Source organism: Pollachius pollachius (assembly GCF_949987615.1).
Source record: "Pollachius pollachius genome assembly, chromosome: 10".
Classification (NCBI taxonomy): Eukaryota; Metazoa; Chordata; class Actinopteri; order Gadiformes; family Gadidae; genus Pollachius; species Pollachius pollachius.
The window spans coordinates 7,563,207-7,585,639 of NC_136943.1; the positions used below are offsets into that span (position 1 = coordinate 7,563,207).

Genomic DNA, 22,433 nt, shown 5'->3' on the forward strand with positions numbered 1-22,433 from the left:
ACACGTTCCACAGGCCAGTGTCAAGGCAAGAGTCGGGGGAGGGGCTGGTGGTGGGCGGGGGGGTAAATTCTAAAGTAAGATGGATTTTATTTATTTTTTTCTACAATCGTGATGAAGAGGGGAGCTGAGGGGGAAGGGGGCTGGGTGGGTTTGGAGGGAAGTCAGGGTTGTGAGTTGACAGAAAAAATCTCACAGGAAGCAGTTGGGTGTGTGAACGGGTTAAAGGTGAACCAAGGGTGTGTGACTCTGACCTTGGTGTTTCCCCCCCTCCCCCCCTTCTTTAAAACCAAGAGGGTGATAGCACAACAGGCGGGGGCCGCTCAAGCCCTTGACCTCTTTGGTGAATGAGAGGCTCGTCCCCCGAGCTGTTTGCTGTGGCTACCTGGCTGCACGGCAGCTGTTTTTCCTGGTTGCCTTTTGTACACATCAGCTACATACTGTACATTGTAACGGCTCAGAGTTCCACTAGCATGAGCTCATCTCATATATTCACCGTTTGCTTTTGCCCCTGCGTGACACTTGCCTTTGATGTCTGGCATGTAGCCACTCTGTGGAGAGAGACAGATAGCCGATAGTGGCCAATCCTTCGTGGACAGCAGCTCAGCTGCTAGTTATGTATACCTGAAATATGTAGCTCTGTTATTGTGATTATGAATGGGATTCAAAGAAAGTCTGTTTTTGTTTCCATCCATTGTTGGAAAGACTTATCTATCTATCTATTTATCTATCCACCCATCCATCCATCCATCCATCCATCCATCCATCTCTCTCTCTCTCTCTCTCTCTCTCTATCCATCCATCCATCCATCCCTCTCTCTCTCTCTCTCTCTCTCTCTCTATCCATCCATCCATCCATCCATCCATCCATCCATCCATCCATCCATCCATCCATCTATCTATCTATCTATCTATCTATCTATCTATCTATCTATCTATCTATCTATCTATCTATCTATCTATCTATCTATCTATCTATATGCATCCATTCAAGGCAACCCTTGGCTGTGAGATAAACGGTACCCATCAAAAAGCACATGATGTTAAATCCGATGACTGTTGTTATGACTATGGCAAATCCAAAAATTTGAGAATAAAATAATCAAAAGGTCCGCCGGGTGTTTTGGTATATCTCCATAATCTCAGCCAGCGTAAGAGCCTAGTTGCACAACAGTGTGTACACTAAAAATAAATGGTCTGGTTCCCAATTGAGACTAAGGTTACCTCACCTCGACTTATAGCGAGGTAGCAGTGAAGGGGGGGCACAACTTGAGCCAAGGTGATGAGAGAGAGATAGCTCAGCGTAGCTCAGCTCACCAAAGCTTAGGGCTATAGAGCATGTTAGGACCTGGGTAGCCATGGCTTCTCTGGAGACCTGTAGTATACCTTCTCCCTTCTTCTTCTTCTTTTTGTTTAATGGCGGATGACATCTAGCGTTAAGGTGCATTACCGCCACCGACTATGATGGATTGTGGACCAGAGTTCCCTAACAACAAAACAAATAAACTGAATTGTTTTTATTAAACCTGTTCCTTTAAGAAACTCAAACAAGTCATGATTTCATGATTTCATTTCAAGTCATTAAGATTCATTACTCCCACTCCACATTTCTTTATTTCATTCCTTAACTGTTCTCTATGTGTTTTATTCTTCTGGCAGCCACAGATTACATGTCGCATAATCCTGATGGATGTCTCCCCATTAAATGCATTGTTTATTTAACACTGAATGTCCAAACCTAAATCTTGATATGATTGTTTGTTCTCTGGAGCTTAGACAAATTGTTTTCATTCCTGCCACTTTTTGCTTTATTTTATATAAATGACGCCTTTTGTTTCCTTCATCCCAATGCTTTTGCCAGGCAGTCATGATATGGTTTGATATTAATGCTTTCATCAGCTTTATTGAAATCATCCTGCATAGTTCTTTCCCGTTCCAGAGCTTGTTTAGCTAGAGAATAACCTTCTCCCTGAATGTGCTGCTGTCTTGTTGAACCTGTGCACATTGATTTCTGAACAGGTGTGCAGCCAAACCGAGCACCAGAGTCCAATCAGTCTGAGTCTGGCCAAGTGAGGCTGCTTAAACATGCCCTCCTCCACACTCCACAGATGCATTTGAAAATAAATGCAAAGTGGATAAAAAAAAGTACATGCCTGCAGTTACCGGCAAGGAAAATTGAAATGGATTTGCTTTTAACATTATGTAAAAATGGTCAAAATATAGCGGCATTGGAGCATGGCACATCGCACACTTAAAGGAAAGGTCACAATTGCACTCCTAGGCAACACTGTTCACTTCCAAGCATGCTTCATGAAAAATACCCCTGCAGATGCTGAAATCGCCCTTGACACTCCAGCAGAGCAGAAAAATATCATGGGATTGAACTGGACAGAGGACATGACAACCAGCGCCTCATGACAGCTGACATGATTGAGTGACCCATCCAGAGCTATATGATGGAGCATGACAGAATCTTGTCAGCGTGTCCAACCCATGTCCTTCACTTGTGACAGCCACTAAAGTATGAACAATGTTACGTGTCGAGTTATTTTCATAATCTTTGAACCGTCTATGAGGAGAGAGCCATTTTATAACAGGCCCTCCGGAGGATATCGCCCTTCCGCTAAGTGCAATGAGTCACACGTCCTAAAAGGTCCAGTATGTTGAATATAGTAGCAACTAGCGGTGAGGTTGCAGATTGCAAGAATCTGAATACCTTTTTTTAATGGGATTATACACCAATTAAAGCATACTCATGAATATTATATTCTAATTCTTCCAAGGGATTGCCACTACATTTTACAGTCTGAATATCTAAGTCTCATGTGTCAAGCAAACAGCCCCAAGGGAAGATATAAGATATTTTATTTTGATCAATCCAGGTCGATTTAATACTTGATCCTGACCAATTGTAATGGAGCAATGGCTAGCTCACAGTTGTCACTCCTGTGCCACTTAGCCATGATTTCTTGCCTTTGTGTGGATAAACATGAAGCCATAGTGCATCTCGGCCACTTACAACCCCTAGAGAGGACTAGGGAAGTGGGCAGCTGGTACAGCATTCCATGGGAAATCTATAAAGTTCCAGGGAGCATCGCCTGGATTCCTGGACTAGTCTCTGTTGCTGTGTTGGGCTAACAATAGCATGGAGTTGTAAAAGAGAGCATGTTCAAAGATACATTTTTGTTATGTAACATTGAAGCAGTCGTGACAATGCCCTCGTGGAATATTTCAAAAGACTAAGGTATTTTTGGAGAAGTTTACCCAGGTTGAACATATGACACGACATGAGCTGTTTGATGGATGGGGTTACAAATTCTGTACCTTCTGAACATTTGCAAGCCATGACAACTTCTTGGAAATATTGCAAGATGTCCTAAAGCCCCAGGCTGTCTAATGCAATGCGAAAGGGAAGATTTTCACTTTGACCATCTCAGAGACTTGACAGCGGGTAATAATAGTGCAGTGCATCCACTGATACATGCCCTTGGGTCCAGCCCCTTCTGGTCGAGGTCTCCAGCACCCTCAATACAGATTTTTTGTACACATTTCAGTGCACCACCACTGACTGTTATGAAGAAACATCCAAATACGCCAAACAGTTAATTACATTTTAAGTTTCAAATGAAAACCACTAATTAAAAAGATTAAAATCCGAACAATTTAGAATGGCTTTTTAATTATTGTTTGTGATTGTTGACATTGAGGCAAAGTTCTTAATGATGTTTTTAAGATCTGCTTAAGAATTTATGACGTTGTTAATTAGTTCAGGGTGCTTGTCGGCGATTGTTCTCTCATAGACCACTTGCAATTGGTTTGAGGAAATATAAATATATATAAACATGCAATAACAACCTCAAGTGAACTATGAAATTGAAGGACAATGATTCGTGGTTGAATAAAAGCTAGCACACAAAGTTTCAGAACATCTGAACATAATGTTTGAAAGTAGGAAACATTTACAATTCATAATCTATGTACAGTTCAGAATTTGGAAATAATACCACAACATATTAGAAATATTTTAGGTTTAGATGATTTTCAGAACACCTTTTAAAGATTAATGATGACCTGAATTCAACCCATTCTGAGAGGTTTCAAAAGAAATGATCATCCTCATCAAACACATAAACACAACTTTGTTCATTAAATAACTGCAGGCTAAATTATAAGACAAACCATTCACTTCACATGCTCTCGTTAAAAATGTCATGCTTTACTAGTTTAGCTATTTCTGGTGTATTTTTTTGTCAGACTGTTTGACCACTGCAGGCTTCGGAGTCGCTTTTAAAGATTACAAAGATCTTGACACCGGCAACCCCTGAGACCTTTCTGTGGTTCTCTGTTCCTTATTCAGACTTGTTGAAACTCCCAGCTGATCTCAGCTATGATCTGCGCTCTGACCTCAGTCCACACTGTAAATCCTCGGTTCCCATCAGTATCCAATGGATGCAGAAGATCAGAGGAAAACATGATAGATGAAGTGTTATTACAGTGAGGAGAATAGTCACTATAGAAGAATGTTCATTCAAATGTTATCTGTTTTCTTAGTAATTAAATATGGCTATACAGATATGGACAATGCTGTCTGACCGTATGTATATATTATTTTGAGAAAATAAACAGTACAGGAAGATGGTTACGGTGCAAACACCTTTAGCATGTGCACAAAATTGATGCATATTGTCTAGGACCGCCAACAGAGTTTAGCAGCAAGCAATTTGCAGAGACTAGAAGATGTTGGCCATGTTGTTCTGAGCCAAGAGTGCTTCCTGCAACTCCTTTGGTGGTGCATCCGTTCCTCACGGCAAAGAACACCAAGACAATGGACCAGATGGAGGAAGACCACTGTCTGTGCATCTGGTTAAATCCATTGAATGGCCATTTTTAGCATGACTCCCACTGACAGAGAGAGGCCTAAAACAACAGACGTTCCACATTGAGCCCTACCACGATTGCATGCTTTAATGCCATATATGGGAAGAGGAGGCTGTTTTAATAGCATGACATTGAGTCATTGTCTTATTTTCTTTTTGGAAGCAAAACATTCTATTGGCCATTTGACCTTGGGTTTCACTTTGACGTGATCCGTTGTGAATTTTATGTATAGAGCCTGACTTATCCAAGCTGTCACCAAACGTATGCTTATTGTGAAATGCTTACATTGGGTTACAGGCTGCAAGGCAGGATCATTAAATGCCAGACGAAAACGTGCTTTGTCATGATCTAGTCTGCAAAATGGAAGGTGAGTCAGGAAAATGAAACATTTTGAGTTATTTTGTTTTTAGAATTTTTACCAACAACAACTACTTCCCCCCCCCCATACTCTCCTTTCCAATGATGCATGAGAAGCTATGCTGGCCTGTACTGGCCTGTAAGGTGCCAAAAGGTATTCCATGATGTAACAGTCTATGATAGCATTGAGTAGACAATTGTCAAGGGATGAGGTTCTTTGATCGATTTATCATTTGTATTTAGTTATTTTTACTGTAAAACTATAGGTCCTAGCTGGCAAGTAAGACAGCGATTATAAATCAAGATCTTGTTTAATAATCTTCTCTAGAACTGTTTATCCGTTCTTGGCTACTGTAGAAACATGGTGCTGCAAGACGGCAGGGAAAGAGGACCCCCTCACTTAAGATACAAAGGGCTCATTATAATGTAACGAAGACACAACGATTATTATTTTGAAGCGATTATAGAAAAAATATAACCTATATTATATCCCATTTTAGCCAAGTCAGTTCCGCTAGATTCCACTAAATTCTACATACTGCACCCTTAAGACAAATAAGTGTGTTTTTTCTCCAAAATGCATCAAGCCCAAGGATAAAATAGTATAATCATAGTCATCCGTAAATATCCCATGATTTATATCTAGATATACAATAGGGGCTCGGTCTAGATATATGTCAATATACTTGGCTACTATTTACCCAATGCACTGCCAATAACATATTTACCTTGTTTCCAACAGTTGGCTCTGATTTACATTTGTTGTGTTTTCAAAATAGAGAAACCTGACATTGCAAAAGGGAAACCATGCATGCAGATTGTCTTCTCAAGACTAATACAGCATTCAGCCTCATGATCTGAGGATTTCAGAAATTAGAACAATCTGTGAGGGCACACAGAACATGGCAGGAGCTCCTCTTTAAAATGGCTGCAATTAAAGGCAAATGTGCACAGTCGCTTTAGTCAAATACTTTCCCAACCTTAGCATATCAAACCTGTTTATCTCTCTGTCCACAGGAGGCACATTAGTCATACAGCTGTGAGGCCGCCGTTGGACTCTTACCAAACCTAAGAGGCAGGTGCTAACCTTTGATGATCAGTGATAAAAAATGACATAATAAAACCAAAGACCACAGCAAGGAATGAAAACAGATGTGAGGATCCTGCAGAATACACACGAACATCAAGCAACCACAGGAATATAAAGAACATTAGTGCAAGTGTAGCTCATTGTGTTGGCCCTTGTGTGCTGGATGGAGATAATTGTGTTCGCATAGAAGGTGGGTATGACTCATTTCCACCATTGGACCGGTGGCTGGGGGTTTGGACAGCAGCCTAACTCTAGTGCAGGGACCACCGCGTACAGAGCCTTCCGAAAAGCCATCTGCTCATCATTTCGGCCGAGCCTTAGAAACCATAAGCTGAACTGAAACTTTGCAACGTAACACTTTAGTGTCCCAAGGACCAGCCACTCCACTCTGCTGCATGACAGGGAGGATCTGGGGCTATTCTCATGAGCCAAGTAGCCTCTTCAGTCCTTGTTCTTGGGGTAAAATTAGCCCTGTGAAAACATTGTAGCACCTTAAAGCAGGACAATCACGTGAAGAGTGCATTTCTGTTTGTGTCAATTTAAATTCCAGAAAATAGATGCAGCCTTCATGTCCATCTAGTTACACTGGTCGTGTTTCTCTTCAAATGATTTTGACTTCGACCGACTTTTTCCATTTGTCTCTCCTGGAGGATGGTTTGTGTCTGTCAAGCTGGAGGCCTACTCACTAATCACTGTCATAGGTTGTCTGTCAATCATCGTATAATCTCTGCAGCATTGAAAAGCACTGAAGCCTTACCAAATAATCTACAACAAATCTGTACAAATATTTCACACAGTGGCCGACATGACTGAGCGTATCGCTTTCAGAACCAGTCAACGATCAGAAGGCGTTCACTAATTCTTCATGGTGGGAGGGAGAGCCAGGAGAACTGGTTACTATTACTCTTGAGTGCATCGTCGCCTTGCATATACATGTATACTTCCTGCTGTAATCCTCATTTGCAGTGGCAGCTCCTTTCCTTCTGAGGCAACGGCATTGAGGGGGTTGAGGAATTTCAGTTCGGCCTCAGCCTCTCCCTCAGACGCCAAGTCTTGTGAGTTTCATGCGTGGACCTACCGTATCCTGCTAAAACAAACAGCATTGAGGAGGTAGAAACAAAAGCTTTTGTCTTCGAGTTATAATTAACTCACGCCCTCATGCACCCAAATGGCATTCCCTCCCCTAGATACACTTATTAGGACTCAGAGCATTAGATGAGAGCATGTCTAATTGGCAAGTTGAAGGGGTCTCATGACATGGCCTTTCGTCTTTATTCAATCAAAGCAACGTTGGGAGCAAAGTGAGCCATACTTGAAAGCTGGGTAGTTAGTTTGAATTATGCCAGGGTGTACCGCACTGTGTTCTTTCTTTTTTTAATGAGGGAGATAGCACGAAGCATACCCTGTCCAATAAAAATACGAAATAAGGGAGTGTAAAAACCCAACCAAACAAACTGATAGGAGTTCATTGAGTCATGGCATAAGGACCAAATGATCTAAATGATTTAAAAAACATAATCTAAAATATAAAAAACATTGCTGTGTACCTGGCAAGCGTTTGCCTTGTGTGTTTTACCATATGCTATGTTTTTTCACATTTTCATAACAACCTCTCAAATTATAAAAATGAATAAATTCTTCTCCGAAATTGAATTGAATTTGCTCAATAGCCTGTAACCTGCAAAGCTTTAATCATGGGTTCCTTTCTTTTCAAAGGCCGTACCCAGAGACAAAGAGCCACTCGCTGCAGGATTCACCAGGTTCAGAACCTTCCCAACCCTGACCCCCTCATCACCGCTTCTCTCCAGGACCTTGCCCAGATAGTCCGGCAGTCCATGGCCCCTCAGAGACCTGTGTGGTCCACAAGGCAGGAAACAGCTTGAGGGTAGTCCAGCATCCAAGGCTGTGAGAGGGCAGAGGACACGGTGGAAAAATTCGGGGATTTCCTCGAATGAGCGTCCGACAGTGCTCAGAAATGCAGCGTCCTCAGTTATCTTTTGGTGGCTTGTGATGATAAAGCAAGAATGTCTTTACAGAATTGGACTGAAAACCCTGTAGCTTGTGATGTGGGTGTGAGTTTCCCACAGAACTGAGCTTGACTGAAACCATGGCTTGAATGTTTTGGCTTCAAGTCTCCCCAATGATTTCTCATGGCAGAAAGGTCATGTTTTTTAACAATGAGAGGTATCAGCTTTAACAGCATGTTGCATGTATACATGCTCACCTTCATGGGAATGCTTCCAACGCTTTGTTCAAAAACATCCCTGGTGAACACAGTGTTGAATATGGAATTGGGCGGGTTGAAGCTGGAAAAATAGTTAATATCGCATCGTAAACAGTAAAGGAACGATGATGCTGATGCTGATGAAGGGTGAAAGTTCTGTTTAGCAATGCTTTAGAGCAGCAGAACATGATTTAATTATTAGTAGCGAACATTGGATCGTAAATGGAAGAGCTCTCTCAGTTATATCTCAGAAGTCGGGTACAGAGGAGAAATGTGTACTACTGAAGAAGGGGGGGGGGGGGGGGGGGGCGCTGCAGCTGTGAGCTAGTTAGCAAATCGCTCTGAGAGCCCTTAGATCTGCCTGGTAGTCGCAGCGACATGGGGTTAAGATAAGAGGAGTGTGTCTACATGCTTCAGAGCGAAGACCCAGCGCAAACGAAAGGGATTGGTACTCAGGTTGAAAGGGTCGTAGCCTACATTTTCATCACGCCGTGTGTAAAGGGCATACATACATAGATGGACAGAGCGTTGAATTCCAAATTAACTTGCCAACCGGTGCGAGGAATTGGTGGATATAATGGGGAATACGACACCTAAGCCTTTTGTAGGTAAGACATGTCGAACACCGTATAATGTAAGATGCAAATGTTTTTTTGTGAGTTATATGATGAAGTCCAACGATTGTTATAGTTTTTATTTTTGCAACATGTTGGAAGCATGGCTGGTCCTCATGTCGCGACTTGTGCTTCGGTGTGCTCGCTACTGTCAAACGTCTTGGAGACGCTGCAGAGAGGCGCGCTCGGCGCTTCAAGGCGAGGGAGACGCTCCGCGCGTTATTCCCGCAAAATATACGCTTGAGTGGGGATTTCATATCATAACCATATTCCAGCCCATTATGGTTCACGGTTCATGCATTGTTTTTTTTCATTAGGACTAATGTATAATCCTTGTTGAGCGTTAGAGGAGGCACAATTGCTTTCTTTATAAACGGTATCGCCCGCAAAAGTAATGTTTGTTTCCAACGCATAAACAATAGTTGTATAGCTATATAATTTAATCTTTGCATGACTTCTCTTTATCGTGTTTGTTGGATTGTTGTGTTTTTAAATAAATGTTCAATGTACATCATCTGAATTGACTGTGTTGCTTACAGTTCGCCCTACACGGATAGATTCGGATTAGTAGTCGGGTCACTGCTCCTGGCCAGCACATCTAGGTGTGGACTTCTAGGCTATTATTTATGCACACTGTTATGAAGCAGACTTGTGGAGAACCTGGTCTCTTTTAATTATAAGCAATTGGGAGAATTAGGCAAATAAACCACAATATGTATTCCATAATAATTTGGTCACGTGTGCATCCACTTATAACTAGGCTACTTGGAAAGACAGTGTGACCGACCGACCGCAAGAGAGTTTCTGACAGTGTTAATCTCACCAGCTGCCCAATCCAATCCTCTCTCCTGTGTCTTTTTGTTGTCCTCTTTTTGCCTGTCATCACTCTTTCTTTTTTAACTCACAAAGTGACCCTGTTTCACTTTCTTGGTTCTAGAGCCCTCATGAGAAATCAGAATACAGGGTTCCCCCATTCCACCTAACTAATGCCAGAAACGTCCACTACTCCACTGATCCCATGATGGCCAAACAAAAGCAAAATAAACCTGATGGAAGGCGGCAGCATTGGTCCAACGCTTGAGATTGACTGTGCCTGAGAAGCTATTATTTCCATGGTCAATGACCTATTGTTTCATCTAATAAGGGCAGCTGGGTCGTCTATATTCAGTCACCGCTCTGTATTTGATGCTTTTATTACTTTACACCCCCTCCCACACGCACACACCCACTCACACCCGGTGCCTCTCTCTGTCAGTAAGGTAGTTTGGACTGAGACGTATAGCCTGTACTTTCCACTCCCTCTGTACGTTATGTATACGTACAACCGTCGCTCTCACCACTCAGTGGATGTGTTTCTTGGTGGGGAAGGGGGGAAGGCAAGAGCGGATCGTTTGAGATGTTGCAGATGTTTTTACTGCTGGCTCATAGTTTAGAATATAATCAGAGATAATGTCTAATTTGGGAAATGTACTGTGGTACATTTCACTGACATATTGGCCGCATGCAGAGAGTCATAAACAGAAATGTAATCACTGCGTGACAGGATGAACGTTGCGCCTCGGGGAGGGCCCCATTCAGTCGGCACTAAAGAGTGAAACCCAAACCATGTAATATGTGGAGAGGACCACTATCTGAAACATGCAAGCAGACCAAAGAACGGAATACAGCGTTTATTAATATGAATCTAATCTTGCATAATCTTGTTTCAAGCTATATAGGGACCATTTAAATATGACATTAAACTAAAAACAGGCCATTGTCTGTTTGGTCCATTTAATGACTGTTGAGCAAAAAGAGGCCATTCAGAATGTGTTCAGAGCGAGGATCCAGGGCAAAGGATCCTTAATACAGTAGAAGGCATATCCTCTCAAAATACTAACACAAAAGGTCGGATGTTGTTTAACAAGCATACTGTAACATATATGTTTAGCGTGCCTCTCTTCATGTGTTACTAATTTCGGAGATACGATGGGATAGAGTGTGTGTATACATTTCAGGGACACTGTTTACATTTTATTTATTTTTATACAGGCAAAGGTCTCAGAAGTGGTATGGGTCATGGCAGGACATCGGTTTGTTCGTAGATGTGGTTTTACATTCTGACTAACAGCTCTCTGTCAATCCAAGCAGTATAGTTGACGAGTCTGTGGGCACTCAAAAACATATTTTTAGAAGCAACAGCTCTGTTCTCTGCACCACTGTGTCTACACAGGCTCTGTGCTTTATCCACCACTGTTAGTGTGATCATCCTGTTCAAGCATAATGTTTAAACATTGTGTAAGTACAATAAGCCAATAACTGTCGTTGTTTTTCCATTTTTCTCTCTGTGCCCCTACAGATGCGACCCTACATCACCGCCCAGTGGCCAAGAGGCAGTACTACATCATTCCCAACAGCGGGTCGAGTGTGGAGAGACGGACCCCTGCTCCTCCTGCCAGCCTCAGCCTCGAGTCGCCGCGTTTCCACCCCCACGCCAAGGGCAAGAACGTCCGTCTGGATGGGCAGCTACGGCGCGCCACCCGCAAAAACAGCTTCTGTAATGGCATCACCTTCAGCCACAGACCCGTGCGTCTGTACGAGAAGGTCAGTGCGGCTGGCGGTTAAGGATTCACCCCTATGGTCGTGACCACACTGCACTTAAAGGTGACATATTATACCACCAGGTGTGAGTGTGATTATCCGTTACAAGACGTAAAATTGGCCTCTTCTGATATCACAAGTGGGCGTGTCCACCTAGATGTATGACGGATAGAAGAGCAACGTTTGCTACAGTCCCCTGGGGAGGCTGGTAGACTGATCTATCCAGCACACATCTAGGTGGACACGCCCACTTGTGATGTCTGAAGAGGCAGATTTTCAAAACGGCTTGTAAGGCCTAATCACACCCACACCTGGTGGTACAATATGTCACCTTTAAAGAAAGCAGAAAAATGTCTGATGCGTGTTCTTTGTGTCTCACGCAGGTGCGACTGCGTCTCAGCGGCGTGCACACGGGCTGGAGCGGTGCTCTGCGCTTCGGCTTCACCAGCCTGGACCCCAGCGAGCTGTCCTCAGCGGAAATCCCCAAGTACGCATGCCCCGACCTGGTGACGCGGCACGGGTACTGGGCCAAGGCCCTGCCTGAGAGGCTGGCCCAGAAGGACAACGTTCTCTCCTTCTGGGCCGACCGCCACGGCAGGGTGTTTTACAGCATCAACGAAGGGGAGCCCATCCTCTTCCACTGCGGGCTGAGTATCGGCTGCCCGCTGTGGGCCATCGTCGACATCTACGGGATCACGCAGGAAGTCACGTTACTCGGTGAGTGGTGATGGTGTTCGTTGACTTCGACCGACCCGGCCCAACCGGTGAAATATTGTTTGTGTGTTCAAAGAGTGAATACGATAAAGAAACAGTCAATCATTAGCTGATATTTGGGTTGGCCAATTTTTAGATGGGTTTTCTTGTGAAAGAAAAGCACGTCCTGTCATTTTTCTTGCGACCGGAGTTGGAAATAGCGACAGTGCTGGCCTAGATGTAAATACACGCCAGTCATGGCTGTGTCAAAGCATTGGGTTTAGGAGCAGTTACAGTGTCAACATATTCACGTCTAAATTAAGCTGCTGGCTGACGGTCCCCCAGAGGGCTGCTTAGCCAGAGAGGCACACAGGAATAGAGTGGAAAGGATCATCGAGAGAGAGAGAGAGAGAGAGAGAGTGAGAGAGAGAGAGAGAGAGAGAGAGAGAGAGAGAGAGAGAGAGAGAGAAAGAGAGAGTGAGAGAGTTTTCTGTGACTGGAGTTCTAACAGACCCCACTCTCTAGGAAAAGTAGCCCTGCAGATAACCAGATACCAGACCACCGTTGTAAACCATCTTCAACACTCTACGCTAACCTCTCTGCGCTGGAATGTTCTTAAATATGTCAACTTAATGTTTTCCCGTGGCCACTTTCTCCCTCCCCCTCTCCCTCCCCTCTCCCTCCCTCACCCCCTCCCTCCCTCACTATGCTGTAGTCCCTCCTCCCCCCCTCCCTCCCTCACTATGCTGTAGTCCCTCCTCCCCCCCTCCCTCCCTCACTATGCTGTAGTCCCTCCCTCACCCCCTCCCTCCCTCACTATGCTGTAGTCCCTCCTCCCCCCCTCCCTCCCTCACTATGCTGTAGTCCCTCCTCCCCCCCTCCCTCCCTCACTATGCTGTAGTCCCTCCTCCCCCCCTCCCTCCCTCACTATGCTGTAGTCCCTCCTCCCCCCCTCCCTCCCTCACTATGCTGTAGTCCCTCCTCCCCCCCTCCCTCCCTCACTATGCTGTAGTCCCTCCTCCCCCCCTCCCTCCCTCACTATGCTGTAGTCCCTCCTCCCCCCCTCCCTCCCTCACTATGCTGTAGTCCCTCCTCCCCCCCTCCCTCCCTCACTATGCTGTAGTCCCTCCTCCCCCCCTCCCTCCCTCACTATGCTGTAGTCCCTCCTCCCCCCCTCCCTGCCCGTGCCACCCCGACACTCCAACCGCCACCCTGTCGCTCTCTGGGTTTGTTTATCTTCAGTCTGATAGATCCCATGGCCATGTTTGGTCAGGAAGGTTGATCCCAGGGGCTTTGGTTAGGGGGCCAGTGTGCGAGAGCATCCCTTCCCATGAGAGAGTAGAAAGAATGCCAGCCATGAGCTACTCACACTGATTTTCTGTTTAGAGAAAAATAACCTCATAATCTATAAAGGAAATCATGACATTTTGAAACAATTATATTTCTGTTTGAACACGCTGTCTTGTTGCCGAAAGAATACACACACAGTCGCAAGAGTCAACAGCTCTTAAGTGTTTGAGGGCTGACTTTTTAAACGATGAATGATGTGGGAACCAAAATTTAAGGAAAGAATTGTTCCACATTAAAAAAAAAGCAGGATTCCTACAATAGACTCGAAGAATAAATGTTCTAGGCTAAACTCTAATGATGTTACTGCATTATAAAAGCCTGACATTTAGGCAATCTGTACCACGGTGGCGCTGTCCTTCGCAGAGAGCACGTTTGCCGAGAGTGTGGCGTCCAGCTGTCTGTCGGCGGCGCGGCTCAGCGCCTATCTGCCGCAGAGCAGCCACGACTCGGCCAACTACAACAACAACCAGCTGGAGCACAACCAGGCCGCCGCCGCCAAGATCGCGACCTTGCAGCTCAGCGGCTACAGCCAGCTCACCCCCTGCTGCTCCTCCTCCACCTCCAGCTCCTCCACCACCACCGCTACCTCCTCCACCTCCTCTTCCACCTCCAGCCCGCCCTCCGCCAGCTCCTCCGCCGCACCCGGCGGCCCCCGCCCAGCCAAACCGGGCCTCCCCTCGGCGCTGGACAGCGACCTGCGCTTCCACCCGGTGCGCGGCTCCGACGTCGTCCTGTCGGCCGACCGCTCGGCCGCCTGCATCCACTTCCTGGACAGCAGCCGCACGCTGGTGTTCGGCGACCGGCCGCTGCACGTGGACGAGACGGTGTACGTGGAGGTGGGCCACCTGGGCCTGCCCTACTTCGGGGCGCTGCTGTTCGGCCTGACGTCCTGCGACCCGGCCGGCCTCCAGGCCGGCGAGCTCCCCGCCGACCCGCAGTTGCTGCTGGGGCGCAAGGAGTACTGGGCGGTGCACCGCGGCGTACCCGTGCCCTGCTCCGGGGACGTGCTGAGCTTCACGCTGCGCGCCAACGGGGAGGTACACCACGGGGTGAACGGGGCGCGGCGCGGCCGGCTGCTCTGCGTCGACGCGTCGCAGGTGCTCTGGGCGTTCTTCACCCTGCACGGCGCCATCAACCGACTGCGTATACTTGGTAAGGGGTCCCGGGGGTGGGGAGGGTCCGGACGGGGGGGGGGTTTAGGGGAGTTCCGACCGCTCTTGTGGTCGGTCCAATTTGTTTTGGATTCTGGTTGTATTTTTTTATTATAATCTTGTTAATGTGAATGGATAGGCCTTGTTTATTTAGGTTGTGTGTTTTGGGGTGGACTTGTGACCAGTAGAGTACAGTACGACCTTGACTGATTAAAATGAGCACAAAAGTCACATTCTTCCGTGTCTACCCCCCCCCCCCCCCCCCCACACCCCCCTATTTATTTTTCCAAACCCAATCCTCGGAATAGTCTGTCTCTTATGGCCTAACATCATGTGATTGATTCATGTCAACACAATGTGACGTATAAATCCCGCCACAAATATGTGAAGGCACAAATATGACTCATGCTATTCTTACATGACATGCCAGAAGCAAAAAAAAATGTTTAGAAGGAGGATCTTATAAAATATACTTATTTTTTTAATATTATTTTACGTATACTTTCAATGTTTAAATGTGCCCCTTTTACCGACAAACTGTACAAGAGAAGTCTATTCTTCTCTTTGTTTATTATCCAGACTTAACCCTCTCCAACATTCTTCTCCATTTCTTCCCCTTTCTGCAGGGACTCTCCAGTCGTCCCCTCTCTCTGTGTCTCCCAGTGGCTCTCCGAGCAGCGGCCCAGATGACAGTGATTCAGACCTGGCTTTCAGTGTCAACAGATCCTCCTCTGCCTCCGAGTCCTCACTGGGTGAGTGGCTGAAACCCGTTGCGCAAGACTGTGTGTCTGGTTGAGCAAATGAGATCACCATGCTTCCCTTTTTCTGTCTCAGAACGCCCGTATCAGCATTGTGTGATGTAGCTCTTGATGCTGGATGTTTTGTTGATCACATAGAATGGTTAAATATAGTATAAACGGTTTAAACTGACTGTTTGAGGATAAATGGTCAATACTCGTGTGGAGATTGTCCGCCACTGTCGTTAGTCACTAACCATTGGGTACACTATAGGGCCTACTACAGTTTTTTAAGGTGGGGTATAATGAATGTGCATTATGGGATACACCCGACCCTGATTTTATCCATTCAAGATATGGATAAGAAACCACAGAAATCAAATTTGTAACTGGTTAGCTTACAAAAGCACAAAAATGTTTCCTTATATATCTCCTTCTCTTTCTCAACCTCATCTCCTCCTCCTCCTCCCATTTCTCCTCCTCCTCATCTGTCTTCTCCCTCTCGCTGCTCTGCCTCCACAGTCACGGCCCCCAGCTCCCCTCTAAGCCCCCCGGTGTCTCCCAGCCTCTCCGCTCCAGAGCTGCCGCTGCCGGGGAAGAGCGGGGAGTGCACGGTGTGCTTCGACCAGGACGTGGACACGGTCATCTACACCTGTGGACACATGTGTCTGTGCCACGAGTGCGGGCTGAAGCTCAAGAGACAGATGAACGCCTGCTGCCCCATCTGCCGCAGGCCCATCAAAGATGTCATCAAGACGTATCGGCCCTGATTATGCAATACAACTTGAACTTATTTTTACCCCATGGTGGGATGGTGGATGCCTTGATGCTGCCAGCTTCCCTGTCTCCTGTTTGTTTCGCAGGCTTTGAGGATTTAAAAATGCAAACCTGAAGGGATCCACAACATGCCACGATTGTGCCTTTACTTTTGAAATCAATGATTTCAGTGGACATTGCAAACAATTGAAGCGACTGGTCTGTGTGTTGATCCATAAAGGCAAGCGTGTTGCTTCTATTGTGAGCCAGAACAGTGTTGAGGCTAACTGCAGCAGAGAAGGCTATCCACTATACACAGCCTTGGACCTTATCTCTCCTGCTGTGCTTCTTTTCTATTTTCTTTCTGTGCGTAGGCTGAACAGGAGATGGCCTGCAATGAATATTTAGTCCTCAAGTTATTTTTGACCCAGTTTGTTCCTTTTAGTTTATTTTTTGTTAATAGATGTTACAGCACATGAATACAGCTATAGTGTATGTATAGTGTATATATATATATATATATATATATATATATATATATATATATATATATATATATATATATATATATATATATATATATATATATATGTAGTACCACATATAGTGTTTGACTTTAAGTGCCTTAGACATTTGTCCATTTGCAGAGGTAATACTTTAAAGAAAATCTATAGCTACAGCAAGCTATATATTTATAGCAGGAATTTAATTAATTTTTGTTTGGTAAGTAAGACAAACATTTTTGAAAATTAAAAAGAAATTCAAAATGCCTACATTAATATTGAATATATATTAATTATTTAATCCATATCTGAGACGTTTTCTTTACACTTTTGGTGCCTTATTGTTTGAGGATAATAACTCTGAATAAAACTCCCTCCAATAAATCTTTTTTCATGCACTGAAAGACTTTATGCCATACATAAAGTTATAAAGTCACTGAAAGACTTTATATATTTCTGGCATGACACAAGGGTTGGATTATACATTAAGTACATTAAGAGTGTTAGATGTTCTCTAACGATTAAAACTAACATTTGTTTTTGTGTGGATAAAAAAACATGGGTTTGAAGATGAATGGGTTAATCTTAACTGGTGGGAACTATAGTAGGATTGATATTGCCATTTTTATTTTTACAACTTAAATTGAACAAAACATCGGCTATAAAATTAGAATATTGATTATTTGTAATATTCTAGATGTTCATATTATTGCGATTCTTTTTAGTATTGGCATGAGATGGCTAGCAAATATGGGGCCTCGCCATAACCCATAATTTATGGGGGGCTTATCAAATTGTCCTGCGTACTACGATGAGGGTTTCAATGCGCCCTAACAATTAATCCCGGGCCCCTCCCTTCTCCGTTCCATTTGGGAACATGTTTGGTTTTATTTCGCTTGTTTTGTGTATTTTTTTTTACTAATTAATTAAGGGCGCCACCAGAGGCCGCCCCCAACACATTTGCCGCCCTAGGCGATCGCCTAGGTCGCCTATGCCGAGCGCCGGCCCTGGTTCCAGAAAACATGTTTTTGAAGCCGGTTGCTGGAAATAGCTTTTAGGAAAAAAGATCTCGCCTACCGCTATTCACCTCTGTTTCAGTCCCTTCAGAATGCGCTGTTTCTGGTGTCTGTAGCTTTAATGCAAATTAGCTGCTACCCATTGACCAATGAGCTATCAGAGGGAACCACAGCATGGAGGAGAAGCGATTGTTGTCGTGTGCGGACTCCTGGAGCTCTATATCTATAAAATAAAATAGTATATAATAAGTATATATATAAAATTATATCTAATATCACGGCCAAAAGCTATGTGCGCCTCAGATGAAATTAGGAATCATAAAGGCAGGGACGTTTTTCAAAGTTTGTATGTGTGTTGGAGCACCAGAGACCCAAAACAAGTAAAAGTGGAAAAGTGTTGTTTTCATAATATGTCCCCTTTAAGTGAAGTTGTGGAAACAACTTGCGTCACAGGCAAAGAATAAATTAGTCACTGGTGGCATGCATGGCAATACACCCAAACATTTTGATTCGAACAAGCATAATTCTGTCTGGTGAGATTTTTGCAAAGCAGCTGAGGCATCAATGGGTTTTAGAAAGGAAAGCACACAAACAGAATATCCACCCATTCCCCCTGAATCTGTACTTTAACGGATCCATGAAAGCGAAGGGTGGAATGAAAGGATGAGGGGTTAAAGGTTGGGATATTAACATCCATCACAGTTGAATGTTGCTGTTATTCACTTAAAAGGTAAACTTCGTGTGAGTCACACGATTTCCAACCAATCCAACCAAGAGGCGTACACTGTTTGCACACAGGCAGACAACCAACCGGTTACAACTATTTTAGGAAGGAGCAGATATCGGCGTATACAACACAGCCCAGCTGTGTACTCTCAACAGTGCCCCGAATGAATATTAGTAATTTCCAAAAAAAACAAAAAATAATTAGTTTTTCCTGCAATTTAATGTATCCATTTTGTTTACTTCTAGAAGATATACTTGCGCTACTAACGTAGGCCTACGCTTGGCAATACTACATACGTCCTCATTATTTATGTTTGCACAACATCGACGGTGTAAAGGTCATCAGATCTGGAACAGTAACCTCCCTTGGACAAAACAGGTTTTTCTAAATACCACTGACTGAGGTGTTTCACAGCAAACGTCGCCACAGAATAATCCTTGAACGATCTAAATGCACACACGCATGCGCGTGATCGGTTCGGCCTCATTCCATGTTTGGGCTTGATTTTTCACAGAACTCAGATATTCCACCCTTTCTTCCATACTTGACCAAAGAGGTATTTTCATATGCAGTTAAAAAACAAATACAATTCACATTGAAGTTACTTGTTGGGAAATATTATTTTAATGTCAAATAGGCCTATATATATTAAATAAAAAGTGTCAACCAGTTCAATTAAAAAGGGATTAAGAAAACAGAAGAACACATGTTCAGTCAGCATTATGTATAACATTAGGAACCTAAATCAAAGTTTAAATGAATGTTTAATTTAAACAGCATGCCAATTGTGTTTACTCTGTTTCACGGTGTGTTTATTCCGAGGCACCATTTCTTTTGAACATAGGCCCAGTAGCAGTAGGCCTACATCATGGGATGTTCCTTTTCGCCCTTAACATGCTCGTCTGCTTTTGATTAAAATGTCCTTCTTTGGTCCTTCACTGTGAGGGAATAAAATGTATACATATTAACCCGGGAAAACAACAAATTCACAAGTTAAAAAAATATAAAATAATGAACTCAGCTTACATGTTGGCCAAACACAACGTGCATTCATTCGGATAAGTTTGGCCATCGTTTCCACAAACGGGATCATATTCACGTGTACACATCGGTAACGGATAAGTGGCGCACATTGGCTGCTCCTACAAGTCAAAAATCAGATTGAACAGTTCAAATCGACGAATCCCTTGAGCCCACCTCAAACATAATGCCTCGTTATTTCCTGAATGTCTCACCCCCTGAGAGTCGTCCGCTGTAGTCATTCCATTTGCAAGAACTGTGAAAGGATCGTTCACAATTAATGTTGGATAATCCCTATGGTTAACATGTTTCGTCGATTTTTGGTAACGGAATACAGTTTATAGTCAACACATGTAGGCTACAACATGTCAAGCACGTAAGCATATAGGCGGAACTCACATATAAGGCACAACAGGCCCATTGCACTCCACATGTTCATTGAGCTTCCGCTGCTGCGAGTTGCGAGTCGCGTTGTAAGGAATCTCTCGTGTTGCAAAAGGACGTGGATTCTACGGTGTGACTGGCAAGTTTTATTTGTTTCGACTGACTCCACCTCATTACACAACAGTGTGTGGTTTGTGCATTTTTAACGCCCCGTTGTTGGACATGGAGTCTATAACCTCGCACCCAGCTGTTCGCGTCTAACGACGCAACGCCTGGAACATCATGGGTAAAAAAAGCGTTATTGGCTTGAGGGAGCGAGAGGGGGCGGGACTTTGAGTGCCATTGGGATATATGGCAAGAGTAGGCGGGACTTTCGATAGATGGATGTCGGTTTCTGTTGCTATTCCACGGATATTACTCAGTACCATTTTTCCGTTAAACTCAAAAATCATTCACCTTGTAGTTGTTGTAGTTATCGTTGTGGTACTTATTCTTCTATTACTCGATCCGGGAATTAACAGGCGTACAAACTGGAAATTGCCCTACATTCATGATCCTCTCTCTGCCGACATGGATCTTGAGAGCATCAATCCTTGTTCTTTCCACGGAAGTTGTGCAGAAGTAGAATCTTCTGAAGAAACTTCTTCAATGCGACCCTTAACTTCATGTTATTTCCTGATGCTATATGCTACATGGGGATTAGAAAGATTGATCGATCGCCTATTTAGCAGTATGCCTATCCATGAAATAATACAGCAACTCACATTCAATTAATTTTTAGGTTTATACCTAGATAAAACCACATAGAAACAACAGCAAACAATATTGCCTGATTATAAATTATATATTATTTTAATCAATAATAGGCCTATATCCATAAACCAGGGTAATTGACAATCTACTCATGTTAGGTAAGACAGTTGTACAAAGCTCTAATCTTCTTGTCGTTATGTTGAAGTCATTTAATCATTGATTGAGAAAAAGAAACACAATAAGAAAATCATGTCATATGAAAATAAATTGGAATACGAATTCAAATGAAACCCAATCAATCATAAAAACAAAATCATAACAATTATTTTGTTGATATTGTTAATTCACCTTGAGTAACTATTTTAATCGCTAAAAAACGTTTCCCTCACAACAAATGATCATTGAGTATATTAAATCAACCCTCGCCATATAGTAGCATCACAGGTCCAAATAATTGGACTATCATTCAGAGTTTGGACATTGTCCTCTACTTTGGATTAAAGCCGAGGTGTCCCCTTTGCTGTGGGAGTAAAATGAACACAGATTAGCCAAGCGAACACCAAATTCCCAAGGAGGCCTCACAGAACCACCAGTAACAAAAGACAAGGCTCAACCTACCTGATGGCATAACAAAGCGCACACTCATTTGGGTATGTATGGCCGTCAGTTGCGCACACCGGCATATAGGTTCTCTCACATGCAGGCATATGATATTTCTCACAAGCAGGCTTTTCCTGTAGACAAAATCAGATTTATTTCACTTGCATCGGACCAAAGCCTACACATCAAAACAAATGAAAGCATAAACCCATATCAAGTGGTAGGAATCTCACCCCCTCAGGAGCACCCATGGTTGTTGTCATTCCTTGTGCCAGAACTGTGAAATGATTAACGATTTTGAACACATTTACATGTTTGCTATATGGTTTCCAATGACTTCTGGAACCAAAATATAGTTTATAGTAAACATTGTCCAACATTAAAAGCATGTAGGCAGAACTTACCAATAAGGCAGAAAGCTCCTAGCGCGATCTGAAAGTTCATGGCTTGTCTGCTGTTGCTCTTTTGCGCAACAAGGTAATGGATCTCTGTGGTGTTGTGTGTTGAACAGGTCGTTGCTTCGGTGGAGGAGTGAGGTGAGCTTTTATTTGTTTCAGTTGACTCCACCTCATCACACAACAATGTGTTTTTCCTCTTTTCTTCCTGGATGCCATGGCCGAGGGAGTGGCCACTGCACCTGTTGCTGCATGTGTTTCAAGACATCGCACATCGTAGCAAACTCATTGGCCTCCATTTCATACTCTCTTGTGACACTTTTGTTGTACCAAAGAGCCTGGGGGAATAACCTAACAATTTGGTCAGGCAAATCGGGTGCGGCTTGAGCTGTGATTTGTATTGAAATGAGTCGAAGGACGGACCTCATCTCGATGGACCCATGGCTGACTGCGACCGAGGATTCCAATGCAAATTGACGCGAGGGAGCTAAACTGGTTCAACCACAATGCATCGGGCAAGGGCGTAGGAACCGGGGGGGATGGAGGGGACGTGTCCCCTCCAATTTCGGAGACAGGCGCATTTGTCCCACCTAAAAATTATACCGGAT

The 22,433-nt window shown here is 44.0% G+C and overlaps 1 protein-coding gene and 1 long non-coding RNA gene across 2 annotated transcripts; one reads left to right on the forward strand and one right to left on the reverse strand.

The window, feature by feature from the left end:
* Positions 1–8,942: 8,942 nt before the first annotated feature.
* Positions 8,943–16,897, forward strand: neurl1b (neuralized E3 ubiquitin protein ligase 1B). Its single transcript, XM_079744599.1, has 6 exons — positions 8,943–9,154; positions 11,499–11,743; positions 12,124–12,457; positions 14,147–14,935; positions 15,561–15,686; positions 16,194–16,897. Exons 1-6 carry the CDS (start codon positions 9,124–9,126, stop codon positions 16,439–16,441), a joined length of 1,773 nt encoding a protein of 590 aa, XP_079600725.1. The 5' UTR covers positions 8,943–9,123; the 3' UTR covers positions 16,442–16,897.
* Positions 16,898–19,714: 2,817 nt separating this feature from the next.
* LOC307081436 lies at positions 19,715–21,990 on the reverse strand. Its single transcript, XR_013812149.1, has 7 exons — positions 21,835–21,990; positions 21,664–21,707; positions 21,449–21,564; positions 20,534–21,350; positions 20,093–20,349; positions 19,909–19,949; positions 19,715–19,815 (listed from the first exon to the last, which is right to left on the reverse strand). It is a non-coding gene; the product is annotated as an uncharacterized lncRNA (long non-coding RNA).
* Positions 21,991–22,433: the final 443 nt, after the last annotated feature.

Bases quoted from the DNA above. Each gene is read 5' to 3' on its own strand.
- neurl1b (XM_079744599.1), top strand. From the start codon at position 9,124: ATGGGGAATACGACACCTAAGCCTTTTGTAG. The intron at 11,744-12,123 runs GTCAGTGCGGCT...TGTCTCACGCAG, and splicing joins CCGTGCGTCTGTACGAGAAG to GTGCGACTGCGTCTCAGCGG. The intron at 14,936-15,560 runs GTAAGGGGTCCC...CCCTTTCTGCAG, and splicing joins CAACCGACTGCGTATACTTG to GGACTCTCCAGTCGTCCCCT.